This window comes from Haliotis rufescens, unplaced genomic scaffold (genome assembly GCF_023055435.1).
Source record: "Haliotis rufescens isolate VD_foot unplaced genomic scaffold, xgHalRufe1.0.p SCAF_7, whole genome shotgun sequence".
Lineage (NCBI taxonomy): Eukaryota > Metazoa > Mollusca > Gastropoda > Lepetellida > Haliotidae > Haliotis > Haliotis rufescens.
In genome coordinates this window covers 44,496,197-44,518,424 of record NW_025964361.1, presented here as the reverse complement: position 1 = coordinate 44,518,424, position 22,228 = coordinate 44,496,197, and the positions used below count along the sequence as shown (strand labels likewise).

The 22,228-nt window shown below is 41.1% G+C and overlaps 1 protein-coding gene across 3 annotated transcripts in view; it reads right to left on the bottom strand.

Annotated features, from left to right (window-relative positions):
- The window catches only part of LOC124115625, a 247,733-nt gene that overhangs the window by 137,648 nt on the left and 87,857 nt on the right, over positions 1-22,228 (bottom strand). For all 3 annotated transcript variants that reach the window (XM_048387630.1, XM_048387629.1, XM_048387631.1), the window contains exons 2-3: positions 13,443-13,707; positions 11,597-11,728 (exon numbers count right to left, since the gene is read on the bottom strand). In XM_048387630.1, coding sequence (XP_048243587.1) covers positions 11,597-11,728; positions 13,443-13,707 — 397 coding nt within the window. The remainder of the gene's footprint in view (positions 1-11,596; positions 11,729-13,442; positions 13,708-22,228) is intronic.

The window sequence follows — 22,228 nt, the reverse complement described above, 5'->3', positions numbered from 1 at the left end:
CATGTATAGCCAAACATCAAACAGCCAAACTTCATGTATAGCCAAACATCAAACAGCCAAACTTCATGTATAGCCAAACATCAAACAGCCAAACCTCATGTATAGCCAAACCTCATGTATAGCCAAACATCAAACAGCCAAACCTCATGTATAGCCAAACATCAAACAGCCAAACTTCATGTATAGCCAAACATCAAACAGCCAAACTTCATGTATAGCCAAACATCAAACAGCCAAACCTCATGTATAGCCAAACCTCATGTATAGCCAAACATCAAACAGCCAAACCTCATGTATAGCCAAACATCAAACAGCCAAACCTCATGTATAGCCAAACCTCATGTATAGCCAAACCTCACATACCCAAAGTTACTGTGAAGCAGTACTTCCAGTTTCATGACATGTCAATCTGATCTGAAATATTTCAGACCTATTTGACATTATATGTTCTCAGAGTTCATAAAGTATTCTGCTTGTTAACAAGTGTTGACAATATGGCCCCCTGGCAGACACCCGGCAGTGGAATCACCAAGGGAAAATGTGGCCTGTCAAACCCAGGATTACTCTCATTTTATAATGGAATTCTTACAATTCTTAGTAATCGGGTAAAAATAATACAACTTTACTTTGGGGTGGGGGTGGCTTATTAAAACCATAAACAAGTAAAAATTGGTTGCAGAGATTGAGTGGTAGCGTACAACTTAGTTCAAGCGCTGACTAAAACTTGTTCGATTCTAGTTGCTAGGCAATTATATCTTCCGTGCTGCTATTCTCTGTGCTGTACATTTTGGTGTTAGCAGGGTTTGCTTATATAAGATTGCTTAGCAATTGGGATAAAATTTGGTCAGGAGGCACTTATTGGAGCAGAGATTTAATATGACAAATACGGTATATACATGACTTTCATTAGTTAGAACTTTTATTTCAAAATTGAAATGAGAAAATTAACCTAAAATATCAAATTGTTTTATTTTGCCTCTTAAATTAAGGTATATCAACTAAAAATATCTGTAAAACAAGAAAACATTTTTTATCTGGCTTAAAAGAAGAATTAAATACATTTCCTGTTAAGAGGTTTCAGCAATTCAACAAAAAATATTATGAAACATTTACCCCTAGACCATGTTGTTTCTGATGTTCAGTTATTAAATTATCATCTTATGAAAACCATAAAAGGTCTAGAAAATAAAAATAATCAATTCAGGGAACGGTTTCCTTTGAATGGAAGCTGGTGCCTTATTAAAAGCAGGATTGGTGTCTGATTCCGCCCCACACTATGTTTATCCGTACCATGTGCGGCTAAGTGTTTAAACACTGGATCCATGTTGTTCCTGTTTCATCTGTGTTGGCATTCATCAACTCTGATACCTAGGAGTGGACCCAGGTCACATGCACAGGTTCTCATCTCCATCACACCTGTAGGGAATTGCCCATGCTTGCCAACCTTTACGAGCTAACCGTTACACGCAAAACACTGAGGACAGTCCGTATAATTAAAGGGAACCTCTTTGATGGAATTCAACAACGCTCCCTACCGTTATCATCAAAGTGATCCGCCACAGGCACAAGTACACATATCTTCAGAAAAAGGACACAGATATTTTGTTCCCTAAAATACTCCACTTTTGATATTTGTATCTTTCCATGATACACAAACCTTATTCCTATAATAGGTCAAGTGTATATTTAAATAGAATGACACATCTGATAATATCGGAAGTTGAGTAGTATACTTGAAAAACATTTTTTTTCAAAACAAAAGATTGCTGATGCAATTTCAGGTTCTACTTATAACATAAACAACTGTCATGCAATATGAGGTGAGGTGAATGGGGTTTACATTTAGTCGCGTCCAAGATTATTGCACTTATGTAGTGACGTGCATGCGTATGTGTGTGTGTGTGTGTGTGTGTGTGTGTGTGTGTGTGTGTGTGTGTGTGTGTGTGTGTGTGTCTGCTTGTACTAGTCCAGGTTGATGCTGATTTATAGTGCTGCTGCAGTTTAACATGAATACCCCACTCAGACACAGTACACTGACTCCAAGCCGCCTAGTCCTTGTTTTAGCCCCTAATGCCAAGGACCAGACAGGGTAACAATAAGTACCATCTTTTAATGTCTTTTGGTATGACGCAGCCAGGGATCAAACCCCGGTCCTTCAGACATTCTATCACTAGACCACGGAGGCGGTCTCTCCGGGCAGATGCTCTATCACTAGACAAAGGAGGCAGTCTCTCAGGGCAGATGCTCTACCACTAGACCAAGGAGGCAGTCTCTCTGGGCGGATGCTCTACCACTAGACCACGGAAGGCAGTCTCTCTGGGCGGACTCTCTACCACTAGACCATGGAGGCGGACTCTCAGAGGGGATGCTCTACCACTAGACCATGGAGGCAGTCTCTCCAGGCGGATGCTCTACCACTAGACCATGGAGGCGGTCTCTCCAGGCGGACGCTCTACCACTAGACCACGGAGGCGGTCCCCTGCAGTATGAAGACAGGAGACACCAAAAATGGTCTTCACAAATTATACCCATGTGGGAATCAAACAGGTATCCTCAGTGTGCAGAGCAAACACTTTAACCACTAGGCTACCCCACCCTCCCTTAGTCTCCTCTAGTGAAACAATCTTCATATTACCAATACATACAAGAGTTCCAATAAATCATTCTAATTAAGGCCTATTATTCTTCAAGGTCTAAGCAAACGATCAATTCTGCCATACCTTTAATACCCAGGGAACAAGTCCACACTGGGTGCCCTTTTATCAGGTGGTATTGAGCCAGTTGTAATACTGCCCATTATAAATCATACACCACTTATCGTCCCTGCTCACGATGTCACTTCCCATATATTCATCCATTGATCTGGACATGATGAATTTCATTCCGTGGGACTTCGGCATTATGGTAATAACACCTGTTCGTCGGCGACATCGCTTTTCAAAGATCTTTTAATCTTTCAGCTACCTCTAATAACAAGGTGCTTTTAAAAATTATCAGATTTTGTCCGTTTTGAAAATATTTTCTCTGCCTACTGATCGAAATGGTGGCCCAGCCATAATCCGGGGTAGAATAGGTCTTCAGCAAACAATGCTTGCCATAAAATGTGACAATGCTTGTCATAAGAGTTGACTAGGTGGTCAGGCTCACTGACTTTGTAGATGCATATCATCATATCCCAATTGTCAGCACAAACCTATGCAAGTGGGTTTCTAGGTTTGTCAGAACAAACTCATGTGAGTGGGTTTCTAGGTTTGTCAGTACAAACTTATGTGAGTGGGTTTCTAGGTTTGTCAGCACAAACCTATGCGAGTGGGTTTCTAGATTTGTCAGTACAAACTTATGTGAGTGGGTTTCTAGGTTTGTCAGCACAAACCGATGTGAGTTGGTTTCATTAAAGTTGTAAAAGTGAAAGATCTGCATCTTTTCTGGCTTTCCTCCTACATCCAACTGATAGCATTACCATGATATAACTGGAATACTTTTCAAAGTGGCATCAAACTGAACTCTCTCACTCACTCGCTAGCAGTTACAGTTACATTTTAATAACATGTAATTTTCAAATTAATTTTAAATCAACAACCATGTAAGCATATAATCCGAAACGTTGTGGTCCTCATAATAAAGAAGATGACATCCATAAATTCTCTTCCTTATGTGAATCACTTCTAAATGCCACTGAACGACTTCAGAAAGGAGTCAGGAAATGATGAATTATGTTTCCCAAAACATTTACCCATCTATATTATGTAACTTATAGCAGATTCATTTAATCATACGCTATATGATATCAACTCAAATAATAGTTTTTAAAACCATGTTTAAATTGAAATGTTCAAATTGAGGTTGATAGAAATAAGCTTCACTTATAGCTGATTAACTGGTATTTTTCTGAAATATCACTTTTACAAAAAAGAGTCAGCTAAACCAAACACTAAAAATCAGCCAACTCAGTTGCTAATTTCATAGTTGACATTGACAGATTGAGCAAAGTCAGACAACATGATGGCACCTCCTGTTCTGCCAACACTAACAAAGCAGAGAGACCCCCCTTAAGTTCAAAGACGACTGAAAGAAGAGTGACAGGAATCCCCAAGTAAAATCTATTACAGTAAACAGTCTGTTCAGGAAGTGTAGTGCATGCTTGTTTACCCCTGACTTCTAACTGGATGACTCAGAGTGAGGCTCAGTGGGAACATGCAGATAGTCATTAAGCTCAGCTCTCCCACCTGTACTCATCATGGGGGGGGGGGGCGGGCTGCCTTGGAGTCTTGTGAGCCCATCCTCACAGTGGGCAGTCTGAAGGGTCATTTGACAAGTTTTAAAAAGCAACATTTTTTGGTAACCCACAGTAAAAAACGTTTATAACGAACGCACTTATAACAAACTGACTGATATAACAAACTTATGTTTTAGTCCCAGGCATTTGTTAAAAAATGCTGTATATATGCTTTTAACGAACTACGGTTATTAAGAACTAAAATTATTGCTCCCTTGAGTTCGTTACAACCGTAGTTAACTGTATCTACCCTCTTCAGGGGCGGTCGGGTAGCCCAGTGGTTAAAGCGTTTGCTCGTCACGCCGAAGACCCGAGTTCGATTCCCGACATGGGTACAATGTGTGAAGCCCATTTCTGGTGTCCCCCGCCGTGATATTGCTGGAATATTGCTAAAAGCGGCGTAAAACCATACTAACTCACTCACTACCCTCTTCAAAAGGAGTGTGAATGACCGTAACACAAATTCAAACTTACCTACCCTCTCCAAACCCAACCTCCCCAGTCTAATTGTGCATGCAATACATTAACTGTAGGAATCACATGGGAGTATTTTCAGTATCTTTTTCTTATCTGAAGGGGCAGTCAGGTGGGTAGCCTAGTGGTCAAAGCATTTCTTCCTCCTGACTATGTCCTGGGTTTGATTCACCACATTGGTTTACTGTGTGAAGCCCTTTCCTGGTGTCCCCTGTCATGACATTGTTGGGATATTGTTATAAACGGTGTAAAGGTGAGGTGAGGTGAGGTGAAATGGGTTTAATGTCGCGTCCAAGATTTTTGCACTTATATAGCGACGTGCATGCACATGTGTGTGTTTGTGTGTGTGGCTGTTTGTACTAGTCCGGACTAATGCCGATTTATAGTGCTAGCCCACTGAGATACCATGCCGCAGTTTAACATAAATACCCCACTCAGACACAGTATACTGACTCCAAGCTGACCAGTCCTTGTTTTAGCCCCTAAATGCCGAGCGCTAGAGAGGGTAATAACAAGTACCATCTTAAACATCTTTTGGTATGACGAGGCCGGGGATCAAACCCTGGACCTTCTGCTCTCCAGGCGGACGCTCTACCAGTAGACCGTGGAGGCAGTCAACTGTGTAAAACCTTACTCACTCACTCAATCAATTAATCTTGTTTCTTTGTTTGTTTGTTGTTTAATGCTGCACTCAGTTATATTCCAGCTATATGACAGCAGTCTGTAATAATCTAGTCTGGACCAGACAATCCAGTGATTGACATCATGAGCATCGATCTACGCAAATGGGATACGCTGACAGCGACCCTGACAATCCGATCCTGTTAGTTGCCTCTTACGACAAACATAGTCGCCTTTTACGGCATCAATCTAATCTCAAATGGTTTTAAGTTTTATTATTGTCCCCCACCTACTTTCAAAATGTTACTAAGTGAACATGAAATAAAACCTTCATAGAAGAATGACTAAGAATTCACCATACCTTCCAACCTCGAGTCTGAGCTTGTGGGTACACCTCAGCCTACAGTTCATATTTCAATGGACAGCATAGACTGACATATAGTCTTTGAAATCTTTTATTACATAAAACATTTCTTTCCTCTTTTTTTTTTTTTTTCATGATGCTGATTCAATATGGCTAGACTTGCTTTAATATAGATTGGTTTTGTTTTCATCAAATACATGTATATTCCACGGTCATGGAGTACGACTCTGGACAGTTCTTTTGTCATAACTGATAATGTGACCAACCATAAGGGATCTTATGGGTGATAAAACACAATTTGACTTTTCATGATATTTTAAAACTATGCATCTTGTGTCTACAGCATCACCGGAACACAAAAACGCTTCAATTCATATTTATTATACATGACATCACACATGGCGATCTTCGCTGAGGTAAGTTGACATCAAACATCTTTATGATGTCAAAGCACAACTGTATCCCATCATCCATAAGGTCCCTTTTCTTCGGTTGGGTCACAGTTAGTAAAGATTCCAGCACAGCTAGTACAAGCACCTGTCCTATATACCACATTCAATTGCCCTCCCTGCCGCAATGGGATACCGAGATCAATTTGTTTCGATCTCTGTCAGGACAGTTTAGCTGAACAGATTCATGGCAGCGCACTTATAATAAGTCTATGTACAACTGTACAGTGAGTGAGTGAGTATGCCGCTTTTAGCAATATTCCAGCAATATCATGGCGGGGGACACCAGAAATGGGCTTCACACATTGTACCCATGTCAGGAATCGAACCCGGGTCTTCGGCGTGACGAGCGAACGCTTTAACCACTAGGCTACCCGACCGCCCCACAACTGTAAAGGGATGGAGCTTGGATGAAGCAGGTGCTTGATGTCTGTCACTCTGGGAAACCCAAAATAATATGAATACAAATCATCATCCCCAATTTAGATAAACCAGGCCAAAGTTGGCTTTTGAAACAACATTCACTCTCTAGCATACACTGTGAGTGAGTGACTGAGTGATGTTTTGTTTGTTTTTTGGTTTGTTGTTTAATGCTGCACTCAGCAATATTCCAGCTATATGATGCCGATCTGTAAATATTCAAGTCTAGACCAGACAATCCAGTGATTGACATCATGAGCATCTATCCACACATTTGGGATACAATTACATGCATCAACCAAGTCAGTGAGTCTGACCACCCGATCACATTAGTTGCCTCTTACGACAAGCATAGTTGCCTTTCACGGCAAGCATGGGTTGCTGAAGACCTATTCTACCCGGATCTTCACGGGTGTGTGACTGAGTGATTGACCGAGGAAGCGACACGAGTGTGTGCATGCATGAGTAAATAAGTGATGCTGAAAACAGGAGAAAGCATGGTATATGACGACAATAAACTCAAGTCACGAAGCCGGACCAAACCAAATCTTTGAAATTTGTATATCAAATTTATATCATACTGTATATGCATGTTTCAAATTAATAAAAAAATTCTATGATTATTTTACATCAACCTTTGCAGAGATAATGAGGTTCGCTGATTGGGGAGTGTTAAAACCACTGCTGTGGTCCCGATGTCCAAATCTGGGCTCCATAATCTTACAGCTACGACTGTCGTAAGACAATGGTAAAGTATTGGAGTTACGATCACCTTAAAGCTAAGATCGTATTGTGGAACAGGGCCGTGAATTTCAGATGCTACGTTTGAGCTGTTTTAGTTATCTTTAACCTATTGAAGCCTGGTTTAGTTTTACAGTTTATAATTCAGTTGTTGACTGACATAAAATTTGTACAAAAGGAATAAAGGTTATAAAAATACCTTGAAACTCATTTGACAAACATGTGAACTCTTTCATCTGGGTTTCTTATTCTGGGTTCACATAAAGAATTATCCTCCCAGCAACTACTAATCTTATTCATTTTGTTTCACCCACACAATCTGTTAGGTAATTGCATCACTGAGTACACAGATTACAACATCACCTGAGACTTACAGTTAAAATGGTTATTTTCAACCGGTCAATAATGAACCACACTGTGTCAGATTTAGACAAGCTGTAAAAATCCCTAGCTTCCAGCTGTCAGTTCTTTCTGGATTTTTTTAAAGATTTGTTACGCAATGTAATTCTTTCCCACATTGTTTGATTTTAAAATTCTTAAAAAGTTTAAAAAATTTCACCTATACATATCTTATAGATATACCCAACATCGATACCCTACTCAGACACAGTATACTGATTCCAAGCCGACCAATCCAAGTCATCAGAGGTATAGCATCCGTGTAACACAGAATAAGTCATCAGAAGTATAGCATCTGTGTAGCAAAGAATAAGTCATCAGAGGTAAAGCATCTGTGTAACATGGAATAAGTCATCAGAGGTATAGCATCTGTGTAACATAGAATAAGTCATCAGAGGTATAGCATCTGTGTAACATAGAATGAGTCATCAGAGGTATAGCATCTGTGTTACATGGAATAAGTCATCAGAGGTGAAGCATCTGTGTAGCAAAGAATAAATCATCAGAGGTATAGCATCTGTGTAACATGGAATAAGTCATCAGAGGTATAGCATCTGTGTAACATGGAATAAGTCATCAGAGGTATTGCATCTGTGTAACATGGAATAAGTCATCAGAGGTATAGCATCTGTGTAACACAGAATAAGTCATCAGAGGTATATCATCTGTGTTACATGGAATAAGTCATCAGAGGTATAGCATCTGTGTAACATGGAATAAGTCATCAGAGGTATAGCATCTGTGTAACATAGAATAAGTCATCAGAGGTATATCATCTGTGTAACATTGAATAAGTCATCAGAGGTATAGCATCTGTGTTACATGGAATAAGTCATCAGAGGTATAGCATCTGTGTTACATGGAATAAATCATCAGAGGTATTGCATCTGTGTAACATGGAATAAGTCATCAGAGGAATAGCATCTGTGTAACACAGAATAAGTCATCAGAGGTATATCATCTGTGTTACATGGAATAAGTCATCAGAGGTATAGCATCTGTGTAACATGGAATAAGTCATCAGAGGTATAGCATCTGTGTAACATAGAATGAGTCATCAGAGGTATATCATCTGTGTAACATGGAATAAGTCATCAGAGGTATAGCATCTGTGTAACATGGAATAAGTCATCAGAGGTATAGCATCTGTGTAACATAGAATAAGTCATCAGAGGTATAGCATCTGTGTTACATGGAATAAGTCATTAGAGGTATAGCATCTGTGTAACATGGAATAAGTCATCAGAGGTATAGCATCTGTGTTACATGGAATAAGTCATCAGAGGTATTGCATCTGTGTAACATAGAATAAGTCATCAGAGGTATAGCATCTGTGTTACATGGAATAAGTCATCAGAGGTATTGCATCTGTGTAACATGGAATAAGTCATCAGAGGAATAGCATCTGTGTAACACAGAATAAGTCATCAGAGGTATATCATCTGTGTTACATGGAATAAGTCATCAGAGGTATAGCATCTGTGTAACATGGAATAAGTCATCAGAGGTATAGCATCTGTGTTACATGGAATAAGTCATCAGAGGTATTGCATCTGTGTAACATGGAATAAGTCATCAGAGGTATAGCATCTGTGTTACATGGAATAAGTCATCAGAGGTATTGCATCTGTGTAACATGGAATAAGTCATCAGAGGAATAGCATCTGTGTAACACAGAATAAGTCATCAGAGGTATATCATCTGTGTTACATGGAATAAGTCATCAGAGGTATAGCATCTGTGTAACATGGAATAAGTCATCAGAGGTATAGCATCTGTGTAACATAGAATGAGTCATCAGAGGTATAGCATCTGTGTAACACAGAATAAGTCATCAGAGGTATAACATCTGTGTTATATGGAAAAAGTCATCAGAGGTATATCATCTGTGTAACACAGAATAAGTCATCAGAGGTATAGCATCTGTGTAACATGGAATAAGTCATCAGAGGCATAGCATCTGTGTAACATGGAATAAGTCATCAGAGGTATAGCATCTGTGTAATTAAACATCAGATGCCATAAACATGAAATGTGCAGATGCCATAAATAAAACCTTTTCCAAAAGCAGAGTCCATTGTAAGATTCCGACTTTATCAAAGAATATTTCAAAATATGATTTCAAGATAATACACTTTGAACTAACAGACACTGCCCTTCATTCCAGCCTATTCTTGTATCCTTGCTCAAGATGAAAAGTTGTCAACAGGACAGCGGAAGCAAATACTTTACAAAGCTTTATAATTCTTTCATCAATAATGTTAAAAATAGACAAAGCCAATGCCCCTGGAAATAAAATAAACATCAAATCCCCTGTTACAAAAACAGTCGATATTCTAATTAGTTGTGTGTCATGCAAATTGGCCATTGATCAAACCAAAATTTGTTAACAGGATTGGATTACGGCATCTTTGATGTCAAGTCCTTGGCAACGACAGTGATGAGAACAAGGACATATTGGGCAGCCTCCCTCCAGTAAAGGGGAACTATTGATAGGTGCAGTAATTGTGGATCAAGGCCTCGTCTGCGCTACAGGCTTGTAGAGACTGTTGGTCCGGTTCATGACTGATGACACTGTGTGGAAGGTTAGTCCGTGGGAACATTCGGGAGGTTCCCATGTAAGTGGATGAGTTTGATTTGATGTCAGTTTTGGCAATATTCCAGCAGTATCTCACAATGGTTAGTCACAGATCTGGGATATCAAACCTAGTCTTTGGTATGGTAAACAGACACCTTAACCTCCAGGCTACCCAACTGCCTGAATTAGGTTTAAATGTCGATTCTTACAGCAGAGTTTCTTGTTTGATTAGTATTGTCTGAAAGTCTGTTGGGGTTTGGGTTTGGGTGATTGCTTGTTGTCCTGGGCTCACTTGCACAAGGCGATCTTAGCGCTAAGACTATTGTAAGCCTATGTTAAAGTATGGGAGTTACGATCATCTTAGCACTAAGATCGCTTTGTGCAAGTGGGCCTGATGATGGATGCAAATCATGCTATCAACCATGCAATGTTTGCATGGCCCAGACTTGATTATCTGCAATCAGGCAACATAGCTGGAATATTGCTGACAACAATCTACAAAGGCAAACAAACTATAGGCCTCCATGTACTTTATGCTGTGGTTACCCAGAGTAACAAAAGACACCTTCTGCTGTGGTAGCCCAGTGTAATTCAACAAACCATCTGCTGTGGTGGCTCATGGTAAACTAAAAAACAATCTGCTATGGTTACCCGGGGTAACCAAGAAACCGTCTGTTGTAGAAGCCTTGAGGAAACCAAGAAACCATCTATTGTGGTAACATAAAGTAAACCAAGAAACCATCTGCTGTGGTAACCTTGAGTAAACCAAGGAACCATCTGCTGTGGTAACATAGAGTAAACCAAGAAACCATCTGCTGTGGTAACCTTGAGTAAACCAAGGAACCATCTGCTGTGGTAACATAAAGTAAACCAAGAAACCATCAGCTGGGGTAACCTTGAGTAAACCAAGAAACCAGCTGCTGTGGTAACTAAGAGTAAACCAAGAAACCATCTGCTGTGGTAACCTTGAGTAAACCAAGGAACCATCTGCTGTGGTAACATAAAGTAAACCAAGAAACCATCTGCTGTGGTAACCTTGAGTAAACCAAGGAACCAGCTGCTCTGGTAACATAGAGTAAACCAAGAAACCATCTGCTGTGCTAACATAAAGTAAACCAAGAAACCATCTGCCGTGGTAACCTAGACTAATTATTTTTATTCTTTAAAATGCAACCACAAAAAAATACTCTGCACAAAATGGAAGACCTTCACCAGCTTATCTAACACTGCACACATGAGTTGAAACACATATTTCTTTTGGCCAAAAAACCTACCTTGAGCTACAGGCATAATCCTACAGGCTGAGATGGGGCCTCGTCGAGCAAACTGTCCAAGGCTCATCTCCATGTACAGTAAAGGCACTCCCAGGAAGCATGATACAATTATATACACAAAGTAGAAAGCCCCTGAAATACAAGAAAGGAACGTTTCAGTCAAATCAATTAAGAATTAATTTATGATTTATACAGTTCACCTAATGAATCACATTATGAAGTGACATCATTTAATTTAGAGCCTCTGTTGACAGTTTCTGTAGGAATGTGTTACCCTGTCCCTACATCCTGTGGGCATTGAAGCTGGTTGATCAACAAGACATGCTCACACTTTAATTAAAGAGGAACTAGACTCAGGCTAATAGTCCTAGCTTGTTTGATTTAAGTCATTCAAAAGTATGTTGTCTGACTCTCAACTCAAAATTAGATATATATTGATAATTTATTACACACAATGTGTTAGTTTGACAAGTGAATATTACAACGTCCAGACATAGGCCCAAAGAGTGAGTGAGTATGGTTTTATGCCGCTTTTAGCAATATTCCAGCAACATCACAGCAGGGGACACCAGGAATGGGCTTTACACGTTGTACCCATGTTGGGATTCGAACCCAGGTCTTCGGCGTGACAAGTGAACGCTTTAACCACTAGGCTACCCGACGGTCCCTAGGCCCTAAGAGGCTCTATATCATGGAGCATAGTCCCCTTACAACCACAACCACCCATCTCGCTTTGAGACACATTAATGTAGAACTAAAGTGAACTAAATTCCAAATTGTACTTTGGTGAGAGTCAAATGCAAATGTATATTGCTGCAAGCCAAGGAAACAAAATAGGGGAATCTGGCATTCAAGTGCATGATCAAGAGAGACAACTTTGCACAGCAAGTATTGGCAAGTATAAACCAGACAAATCTTGGGACAAACCTCTACATTGCAAACAATGCATGAGATCACTGACCACTGACAAACCTACCCCGACCCACTTACCTCTTGCCTGGCAATTAGGTGACTGAGTGTGTTTTAATGCCACTTTTAACAGTATTCCAGTTATTGCACAGCATGTCAGCCTAATGTGGAAGGAAAGCCCAAAGTGGTGTCGGACTCAGACGTTTAATTCCACTTTGAAAAACCCTGACAAACACACATGTATGGTGCTGACAAACCTAGAAACATAATCAGGGTGAATGGGGATTCTACCATGAATTTGGAATTTACTTTATTCTGATTGGTCAATCAGAGGCTATTAAATCACAATAAACCCCCTCTGATTGAAACAGCTGGTTTGACGGCCGCATCATCGCGGAAGCTAGTATTCATAGAATAGTACTATTTTCAGTCATTGTCGGTAGGCATATTTAAATAATTATATCTACAATTACAGGTTACAAAATGCACAGATGCGGTTACTACAATATTCAAAGGATGTGTGGCAATACATTTCGTGCAGAAAAACACGACAGAAATCAACAAAGGGAATGAATTTACATTTTGGAGCTTGGAATTTTTTAGCTTTTCTATATACGACTGTGATGGCATATCTTTTGCGTCACAATGAGTGACATGACGTCATAATGGTGACGTGCGATGTCGAGTGAAAGCCTTGCAAAGCTTGCTTTGTTTTCTTTAGGGATGCCCACCTCATGTTAGCCTACCAAGTTGCCGTGCTCTACATTGAAAACACAGTATGTTTATCTCCTAATTCAAACCCACAATCATAGGGTTTGGGCAGGCCCATGGGATGCACCTCTGCATAGTGAACTGTGACAGCTCAGATGACTGTGCCACCCATCCTGACCTGGCAATGGAAACACAGGGGGAAGGTAGAGTAATGAATGACACTCACCACCCCCATGTTTTGCTGTCATGGCGGGGAACTGGAGCAGGTTGGGAATCCCCACCACGAAACTGCTGCAGACGAGGAGGTACTCGATCTTCTTGTCCCATTTCCCCTTGGCCTCCTCTTCCTGTTCCCTCTCCTGAGGGTCAAGGTCAGTGTCTGACTGGGGCAGGTTGGATGTGCTGTCAAAGTTGTCGTCCCGCATCAGGATCTGATTGGAGCCTTGTAGATCGGAGTCATGGGTCTGTGCTGTTGCTGTTGTTGACAGAGTCTGGAAAATAAGGAAAACCATGACAGACCTCTATTGCATCAACCATGACAGACCTCCATTGCAACAACCATGACAGACCTCTATTGCAACAACCATGACAGACCTCCATTGCAACAACCATGCCAGACCTCTGTTGCAACAACCATAATGGACCTCTATTAAACCATTGCAGACCTCTGTTGTAACATTCATGACAGACCTCTATTGTGACAGCCATGACAGATCTCCATTGCAACAACCATGACAGACCTCGGTTACAACAACCATGACAGACCTCTGTCACAACAACCATGAAGGCCTCCATTGCAACAACCATGCCAGACCTCTATTGCAACAACCATGACAGACCTTTATTGCATTAAAGCGTTACTCACAACGACAGAGTTATCAAAGGTAAACAATGACACAACTCATTAAAGCGTTACTCACAACGACAGAGTTATCAAAGGTACACAATGACACAACTCATTAAAGCGTTACTCACAACTACAGAGTAATCAAATGTAAACAATGACACAACTCATTAAAGCGTAACTCACAATGACAGAGTAATCAAAGGTAAACAATGACACAACTCATTAAAGCGTTACTCACGACAGAGTAATCAAAGGTAAACAATGACACAACTCATTAAAGCGTAACTCACAATGACAGAGTAATCAAAGGTAAACAATGACACAACTCATTAAAGCGTTACTCACAACTACAGAGTAATCAAAGGTAAACAATGACACAACTCATTAAAGCGTTACTCACAATGACATAGTAATCAAAGGTAAACAATGACACAACTCATTAAAGCGTTTCTCACAATGACAGAGTAATCAAAGGTAAACAATGACACAACTCATTGAAGTGTTACTCACAACGACAGAGTAATCAAAGGTACACAATGACACAACTCATTAAAGCGTTACTCACAACAACAGAGTAATCAAATGTACACAATGACACAACTCATTAAAGCGTTACTTACGACAGAGTAATCAAAGGTAAACAATGACACAACTCATTAAAGCGTTACTTACGACAGAGTAATCAAAGGTACACAATGACACAACTCATTAAAGCGTTACTCACGACAGAGTAATCAAAGGTACACAATGACACAACTCATTAAAGCGTTACTCACGACAGAGTAATCAAAGGTAAACAATGATACAACTCATTAAAGAGTAACTCTTGTAACCTTTGATGACAGAGTCTGGAAAACAATGTAAACAATGACACTCATAATACAGTGGCCCATAACCTTTGATGACGGACTCTGGAAGGTTAAACCTGGACAGAACTGTCACGGAAGTGCACAACATTTACAGACCTCTAATGTAAGTTTGTGTGACTCATAACTGCTAAAGTCATTCCAACATAATTCCAAAGTTGCCTCAGAGAGAAAGGTATCAGGTGGCCGGCCAGGTTTGAGTTTCAGATGAAGAGGGAGGCAATGACCCATTGAACTATCAATACACTGCAATTGTCCACAGGCTGATGGCTATGCATCAATAACAAGTGGGGACATCAATAGTAGACACCATACTACTGTAATTGTGAAAATGCCCTGACCATACAGCTTAGAGATAAACTGGAATATCCGTAACTGAAGCAGGGAGGTATTGATGATGGTGAATCAAAGTCCCTCCTTCACTTACATATAATGGACACTTGATTATAGAATCCCACGAACCTTCTGACCCCGAGGAAGAAAATTGTCTTGTGATCAAATAGGTTAATGAACACTGTGACCAGTTGACAAGTAAGCTAGCGAGACTGTCGTGTGAGATGCACCCATGCCCTGATGATGATTTTGTCAAATTGCATTGCCTACGAATCGACTATAGCTGGTGCCGGAAATTTGACTTCTCACAAGGCGTCTTCATGGTGGCTTGATGCACTGGCAATAGAGCTCCCTCCTGAGACATTCTCATGAAGATGTTAAACACCAATATTAGTATGAGAGGCACAAGAAGACCATGTATTGCTTTCTAAATATTTTGGTTTGCAGATACCCTACTTAAGAACATGGTGGGTTGAAAGATTAGGTAGATAGGTGGGTGTTTTGTTGGGTGGGGAATGGGTGGATGCAGGATAAGGGAACTGGGCAGGTAGGTGGGTAGGTCGGTGGGTGGGTCTTTGGGTAGGTCGGTGGGTGGGTCGGTGGGTAGGTCGGTGGGTGGGTCAGTGGGAAGGTCGGTGGGTAGGTCGGTGGGTGGGTCAGTTGGTGGGTGGGTGGGTGGGTCAGTGGGAAGGTCGGTGGGTAGGTCGGTGGGTAGGTCGGTGGGTGGGTCAGTGGGAAGGTCGGTGGGTATGTCGGTGGGTGGGTCGGTGGGAAGGTCGGTGGGTAGGTCGGTGGGTAGGTCGGTGGGTGGGTCGGTGGGAAGGTCGGTGGGTAGGTCGGTGGATGGGTCGGTTGGTGGGTGGGTGGGTCGGTGGGCAGGTCGGTGGGTAGATCGGTGGGTGGGTCGGTTGGTGGGTCGGTTGGTGGGTCGGTTGGTGGGTGGGTGGGTCGGTGGGCAGGTCGGTGGGTAGATCGGTGGGTAGGTCGGTGGGTGGGTCGGTGGGAAGGTCTGTGGGTAGGTCGGTGGGTGGGTCGGTTGGTGGGTGGGTGGGTCGGTGGGCAGGTCGGTGGGTAGATCGGTGGGTAGGTGCATATGGGTGATAGGAAAGGTGTATAGGTTGGGAGGAAGATAGCTAGGAAGATAGGTAGATGGTAGGTTGGTGGGTTGGTGTGTGGCTTGGTGGGTAGGTCGGTGGGTGGGTAGGAAGGGTGGTAGGTGTATATGGGTGGTTGGAAAGGTGGATAGGTTGGTAGTGCATGTGCTAATGGATAGGTAGGTAGGTAGGTAGGTAGGTCAGTGGGTAGGTCGGTGGGTAGGTTGGTAGGTAGGTAGGTAAGTAGGTGGGAAGGTGGGTAGGTCGGTAGGTCAGTGGTTAGTAGGTGGGTGGGTGGGTAGGTAGGTAGGTAGGTTGGTAGACAATTTGGTAGGTGGGTAGCTCTATAAAGGTAGGTAGGTAGGTAGGTAGGTAGGTAGGTAGGTAGGTAGGTAGGTAGGTAGACAATGTGGTAGGTGGGTAGCTCTAGAAAGGTTGGTAGGTAGGCAGGTGGGATGGTTGATGGAAGAGTAGGTAGGTAATTTTATAGGTAGGTGATCATTGATTAATTATAGAATTATGTCAATAGTCTAGCTGCTATTAATAAATTAATAAAGAATTACCTCAGTTCTCAAAGACAATCAAGCCAGACACTTTTGGTGGTTATTTTCATTTTGTCCTGGTCGAAATGCATCATCACAAAAAAGTATGTGATGAAAAAATGACTAGTCATATATTTAATATTTGTCTGTCACAATGATCAAACAAACATTCTTGTCATGTGGGATTTATTGTAGTCTCAGATGTTAGCAATCCAATAGTAATTAAGGAAATATTACCAACGGAGAAAGTATTAGTCGCAGGAATTGGCTGTGAAGTTTGTTGGATAATCAGCAACCATAGCTGCAGGTGCTGAAGAGTCTGGACTTCAAGAGTAAGGGATAACCCACTCTACTGCAGGGGACCTCGGTATTACTAGTCTTTTCATATTTGTGTCATTCCATTCATGGACCTGTGAAGATCCAGGGTAGAATACGTCTTCAGCAACCCATGCTTGCCGACCTGTGAAGATCCGGGTAGAATACATCTTCAGCAACCCATGCTTGCCGACCTGTGAAGATCCGGGTAGAATACATCTTCAGCAACCCATGCTTGCCGACCTGTGAAGATCCGGGTAGAATACATCTTCAGCAACCCATGCTTGCCGACCCATGAAGATCCAGGGTAGAATACGTCTTCAGCAACCCATGCTTGCCGACCTGTGAAGATCCGGGTAGAATACATCTTCAGCAACCCATGCTTGCCGACCCATGAAGATCCGGGTAGAATACGTCTTCAGCAACCCATGCTTGCCGACCCATGAAGATCCGGGTAGAATACATCTTCAGCAACCCATGCTTGCCGACCTGTGAAGATCCGGGTAGAATACATCTTCAGCAACCCATGCTTGCCGACCCATGAAGATCCGGGTAGAATACATCTTCAGCAACCCATGCTTGCCGACCCATGAAGATCCAGGGTAGAATACATCTTCAGCAACCCATGCTTGCCGACCTGTGAAGATCCGGGTAGAATACATCTTCAGCAACCCATGCTTGCCGACCCATGAAGATCCGGGTAGAATACATCTTCAGCAACCAATGCTTGCCGACCCATGAAGATCCAGGGTAGAATACGTCTTCAGCAACCCATGCTTGCCGACCTGTGAAGATCCAGGGTAGCATAGGTCTTCAGCAACCCATGCTTGCCGTAAAAGGCGACTATGCTTATTGTAAGAGGCGACGAACAGGAGTGGATGGTCAGGCTCGCTGACTTGGTTGATGCATGTCATCATATCCCAATTGCGTGGATCAATGCTCATGATGTCAATCACTGGATTGTCTGCTCCAGACTTGATTATTTACAGACCACCATCATATAGCTGGAATAATGCTGAGTGAGGTGTTAAACAACAAACAAACGAACAAACAAACATTCAATTTATGTCACTGCAACACCCAAACGTTTCTTGTCTTCAGAATGCAAATCCCTCCCTGCAATGTATTTATTTCACCACTGAAACAGTTTGCCCTGTTTTCCCACGGTTTACTGTTTTGATAACAAGAGGCATAATCTCAAAAAGGAGTAATTGTCTTCACTACTTAAGTTAACAATACAGGTTAAAAGTAGTGTTGTCACAGCTGTTCAATAATTATCTGTACCCTTGTGTACTTTGCAATTCTCCAACTAGGTTTGAAATATGTGTAACTGTTCTAAAAGTGCCAGGAATCGTATAAACTCTATGTGCAACCCACTGTCAGTACAACCATAGACTGCTTAATGAAGTTTCTCAGAGGACTTATTTCAAACATAGATCTGCATTTCTTAAAACACTTACTCTAAACCCTGCATAATGTTTTGTCTATCTTGGCTTGACCTGGAATCCTGTGTCGTCACTGATTTTCAGTGATCCATTCATATACTTGTCACTCCATTTTGCCTTTTACACCCAGTGGAATCTGTTTTGGCAAATAACTGACATTTCATATTTAATGTGGCAAATACATTGATATTGTAAATCCCTCCCCGAAAGATTTGGTTTGATCACATTATTCACTCTGGAAAGTGAGTAGAATATCCTCATATTTTAAATTTGCATGAAACTATCCATCTAATAAATAGCAACTTTCTCTTCAGCAATACTGCAGTTTACACCATCAGTACTGTGAATCAAGAACAGATCAACTATTAAATATTTGTGTGGTAGACAGAGTGCATTAAGGTCACTGCTTCAATACATACAATTGTAGGAGCTGAAGAAAAAATATTCACGATATTTTTTTCTGATATCCACCACGTCCAGAAAACAAATTTGTTATTAATCTTAGGAAAAAGTAGTTTTTCCAGTATTTCATAAAAATACTCACCAAGGAAATCAAATGGCTTGCCTTCCCTTCACAGATGACCGAAGGCACTGACATCCATTACCCCAATCCATTCAAACTGATTGTAAGCACAATTCCTTCAGGCATGGAATAACAAATAGCACTTTTCAATAAATCTTTTTACAATTTAACAAACCAGCAGGCACTCCATCAAAACTTTATCCACCCTTCACCGTTTACAGCACTCCTTTCAAGAATGATTTTTTTTCCCAACTGGTCAATGACTTTCATGTTTTTGCAAATACATAAACAGGTACTTCATCAAAACACTGGTCCAACACAACAGAGTTCTGACAACACTGCTTCAAGAATGGCAACGTAAACAATGTTTTTCCCCAGTCAATGATCGGGTAGCAACTGGGAAGTTTCCACCACCATAACTACAGTCATAAACATCTTGATCCAGCGCCATTGATGCCATCAATATCATAATCACATCATTAATGGAGTCTATTGTTGGGGAACAAAGGCATTCTTCACTCAGGAATGTTTCCAACAAATGATGCCTATTCTCCTCTATGGTTCAGTGTTCTTCAAGCACTTGCCAATGACAGGAATCAATCGCCAACTCTCGGCTTCTGATTGAGCTGTCATAGTATACACCCGATAAGGAGTAGTGATTGGAGGTTTCTGGGAAGTTTTCAAGTGAAATCTGTTTGTTCAATAGCCACTAACTTGCTAAAGCTTCAGTTTCCGCTTCAGTAATATACACAGCAACCAGCCATTCAAGAGAATTAAAAAACAAATCATGCTCTTAAAAGTGAGAGTCATTGGTGACAACAAGAAGTTCCTGGTGGCGATGTGCTGACACCGGCACTGACAATGATGGATTGAGTGGTTGACTGATTTATTGAAAGAGTTTCTTTACCACACTGAGAAGCCATTGTTAACATCTGATCCACACCTCCTGACAATGATGAGCTGCTGACCCATTCCATTCCCTGACTAATTAAAGCTCTTGAGTAATAAAAATGTAACCTTAAAGCAACAAGGCTCTGTAGCTTACCTGGAATTTTCTTGAATACTTGCAGTATTGGGTCAAAAAGGTCAATTCCAGGATAAACAAGAGTGAGTGAGTGAGTGAGTGAGTGAGTGAGTGAGTGAGTTGGGCTTATCGAGCTTTGAACAGTATTCCAATTATATCGCAGCATGTGAGCTTAGCGTATGAGGTAAGACCGAAGTGATGCAGGTCTCAGACCTTTACTACTTTGGTGAAACCTGTGAGTATGGGTATGGTGCTGACAAACTTAGAAACATAATTGGAGCTAAACGTAAATCGAACCAGTGATCAGAGGCTTCTGGCGTGCCCAAAGGACTCAACTCTGCACAGCAACAACTGGGGTACCCATGCCCCTGATAAACAAGAATATGTTACAAAGCAATGTTATAAGTTGTAGCAGGAGTACACGGGGTACATGGGGTTTTGTGCGTCCCGCGTTAGGTTTTATACCACAAGCCAGAGGTTTTATATGTCCTGTATTAGGTTTTATACATAAACCTCACACGGGACACATAAAAAAACCTGTACCCCGAATGATCCTGCGACAACGAATTTATCTTACCAACATGTGACCTTTAATGTGACATTTTAAAAGAATTAACACAAATTCAAAATTGATAGAAAACTGCTGTTCGATTGAGCTGAGGTTAACTTGTGCTATGTCACGTGAGTTCCATTGATTCGGAAAAAGCGTGCAGCTTTTTGCTTTGAAGTTGAGTATAAGGGATTCATTCTGCTTCTCAGAAATCCACGTTCAGCTTGACTTGCTCGTGGGGGGGGTATAAGAGATTCATTCCCCTCTGAGAGATTTATTACCCTCCAAGGCAGGTCACACAGTATTTTATCAAGATCACTTGGACCAATCAGATCTCAACATTCTGACATGGAGGTATGATAATAGTTTTTACACAACATGCATCCTAAACGTGTGTACATGGAATTATACGTTCATGCAGAGACCACTCGACCCTATTTAGATGGGCTCAAAGAAAGCAGGATGACTTGGGGACCAGTTCTTGCTTGGAATACACATAGCTGTAAGTATGCCGGAATAATGTAAATCTTGCCTGTCTCCTTACATGGTTCTCGCAGTGAGATCTTCTGAGTACGCTGAGACGTGTAGAGGCAAGGATTACTGGTTTATTGATGGTGGACAAATTATTGCTGATCCGGGATAATGAAGTCAATGAAACTCAGTGTGCTTCCTGAATACTTTCCTGGATCTCAGAAAATGTGAAAAGGAACCCTGAAGTGCCCAATACAACAGATGGGTTGCCAAGTGTAATTTCAACATTCAGCAAGCAATTAATTCTAATATTATACCCTAGATTGTTGAAATGGACCAAATCTGTAAATTCTTAGTGTAGAAGAAATAGCTAACAAAATATTGATATTACAGTACGTTTAGCACTGGAAATAGAGATCCTACAAGAAGAAGATAAATTTACCATATTCCTGCCAAAATGAGGTGATAATAGAATTATTTGCCCAATATGAATAATTATTTCAAATATTTTGAACATCATGATCCTAGAGTGTATTTTAATGGCTATTGGTACTAAACATCTTGTATAATGTCTTACTTGACACACAGACACTAGAATGAGAGTAGTGAAAAACTGGAAGAACTACTTGTTTTTCCCAAAATCTTACATAAATTGTTCCATTTACCACTAATCCAAAATGGGCTGGTGACTATTTGGAGTTCAATCGTAGTGCCTATGCCTGTGGTCATATCAATAATTTATATTATTTAATACAAATTCTGTTTGAAAGGAACTATTTCAATCTCTGAAACTAAGAATAAAATTTTGTAAGTCTTCTTTTCTCAGAAAACTTCAGATAGCATTTGCTTTCATTCTTGACAAATTGACCTGAACCTGAAGATAGGCATGTAACTTGGAAGTACAAAGGCCAGGCCAACCAGTCGGCCACACAGGTTAGGACACAATGACACAGACACCACACAAATGACAAGCATGGGACCCTGCGGACCCTAAATCTGCTC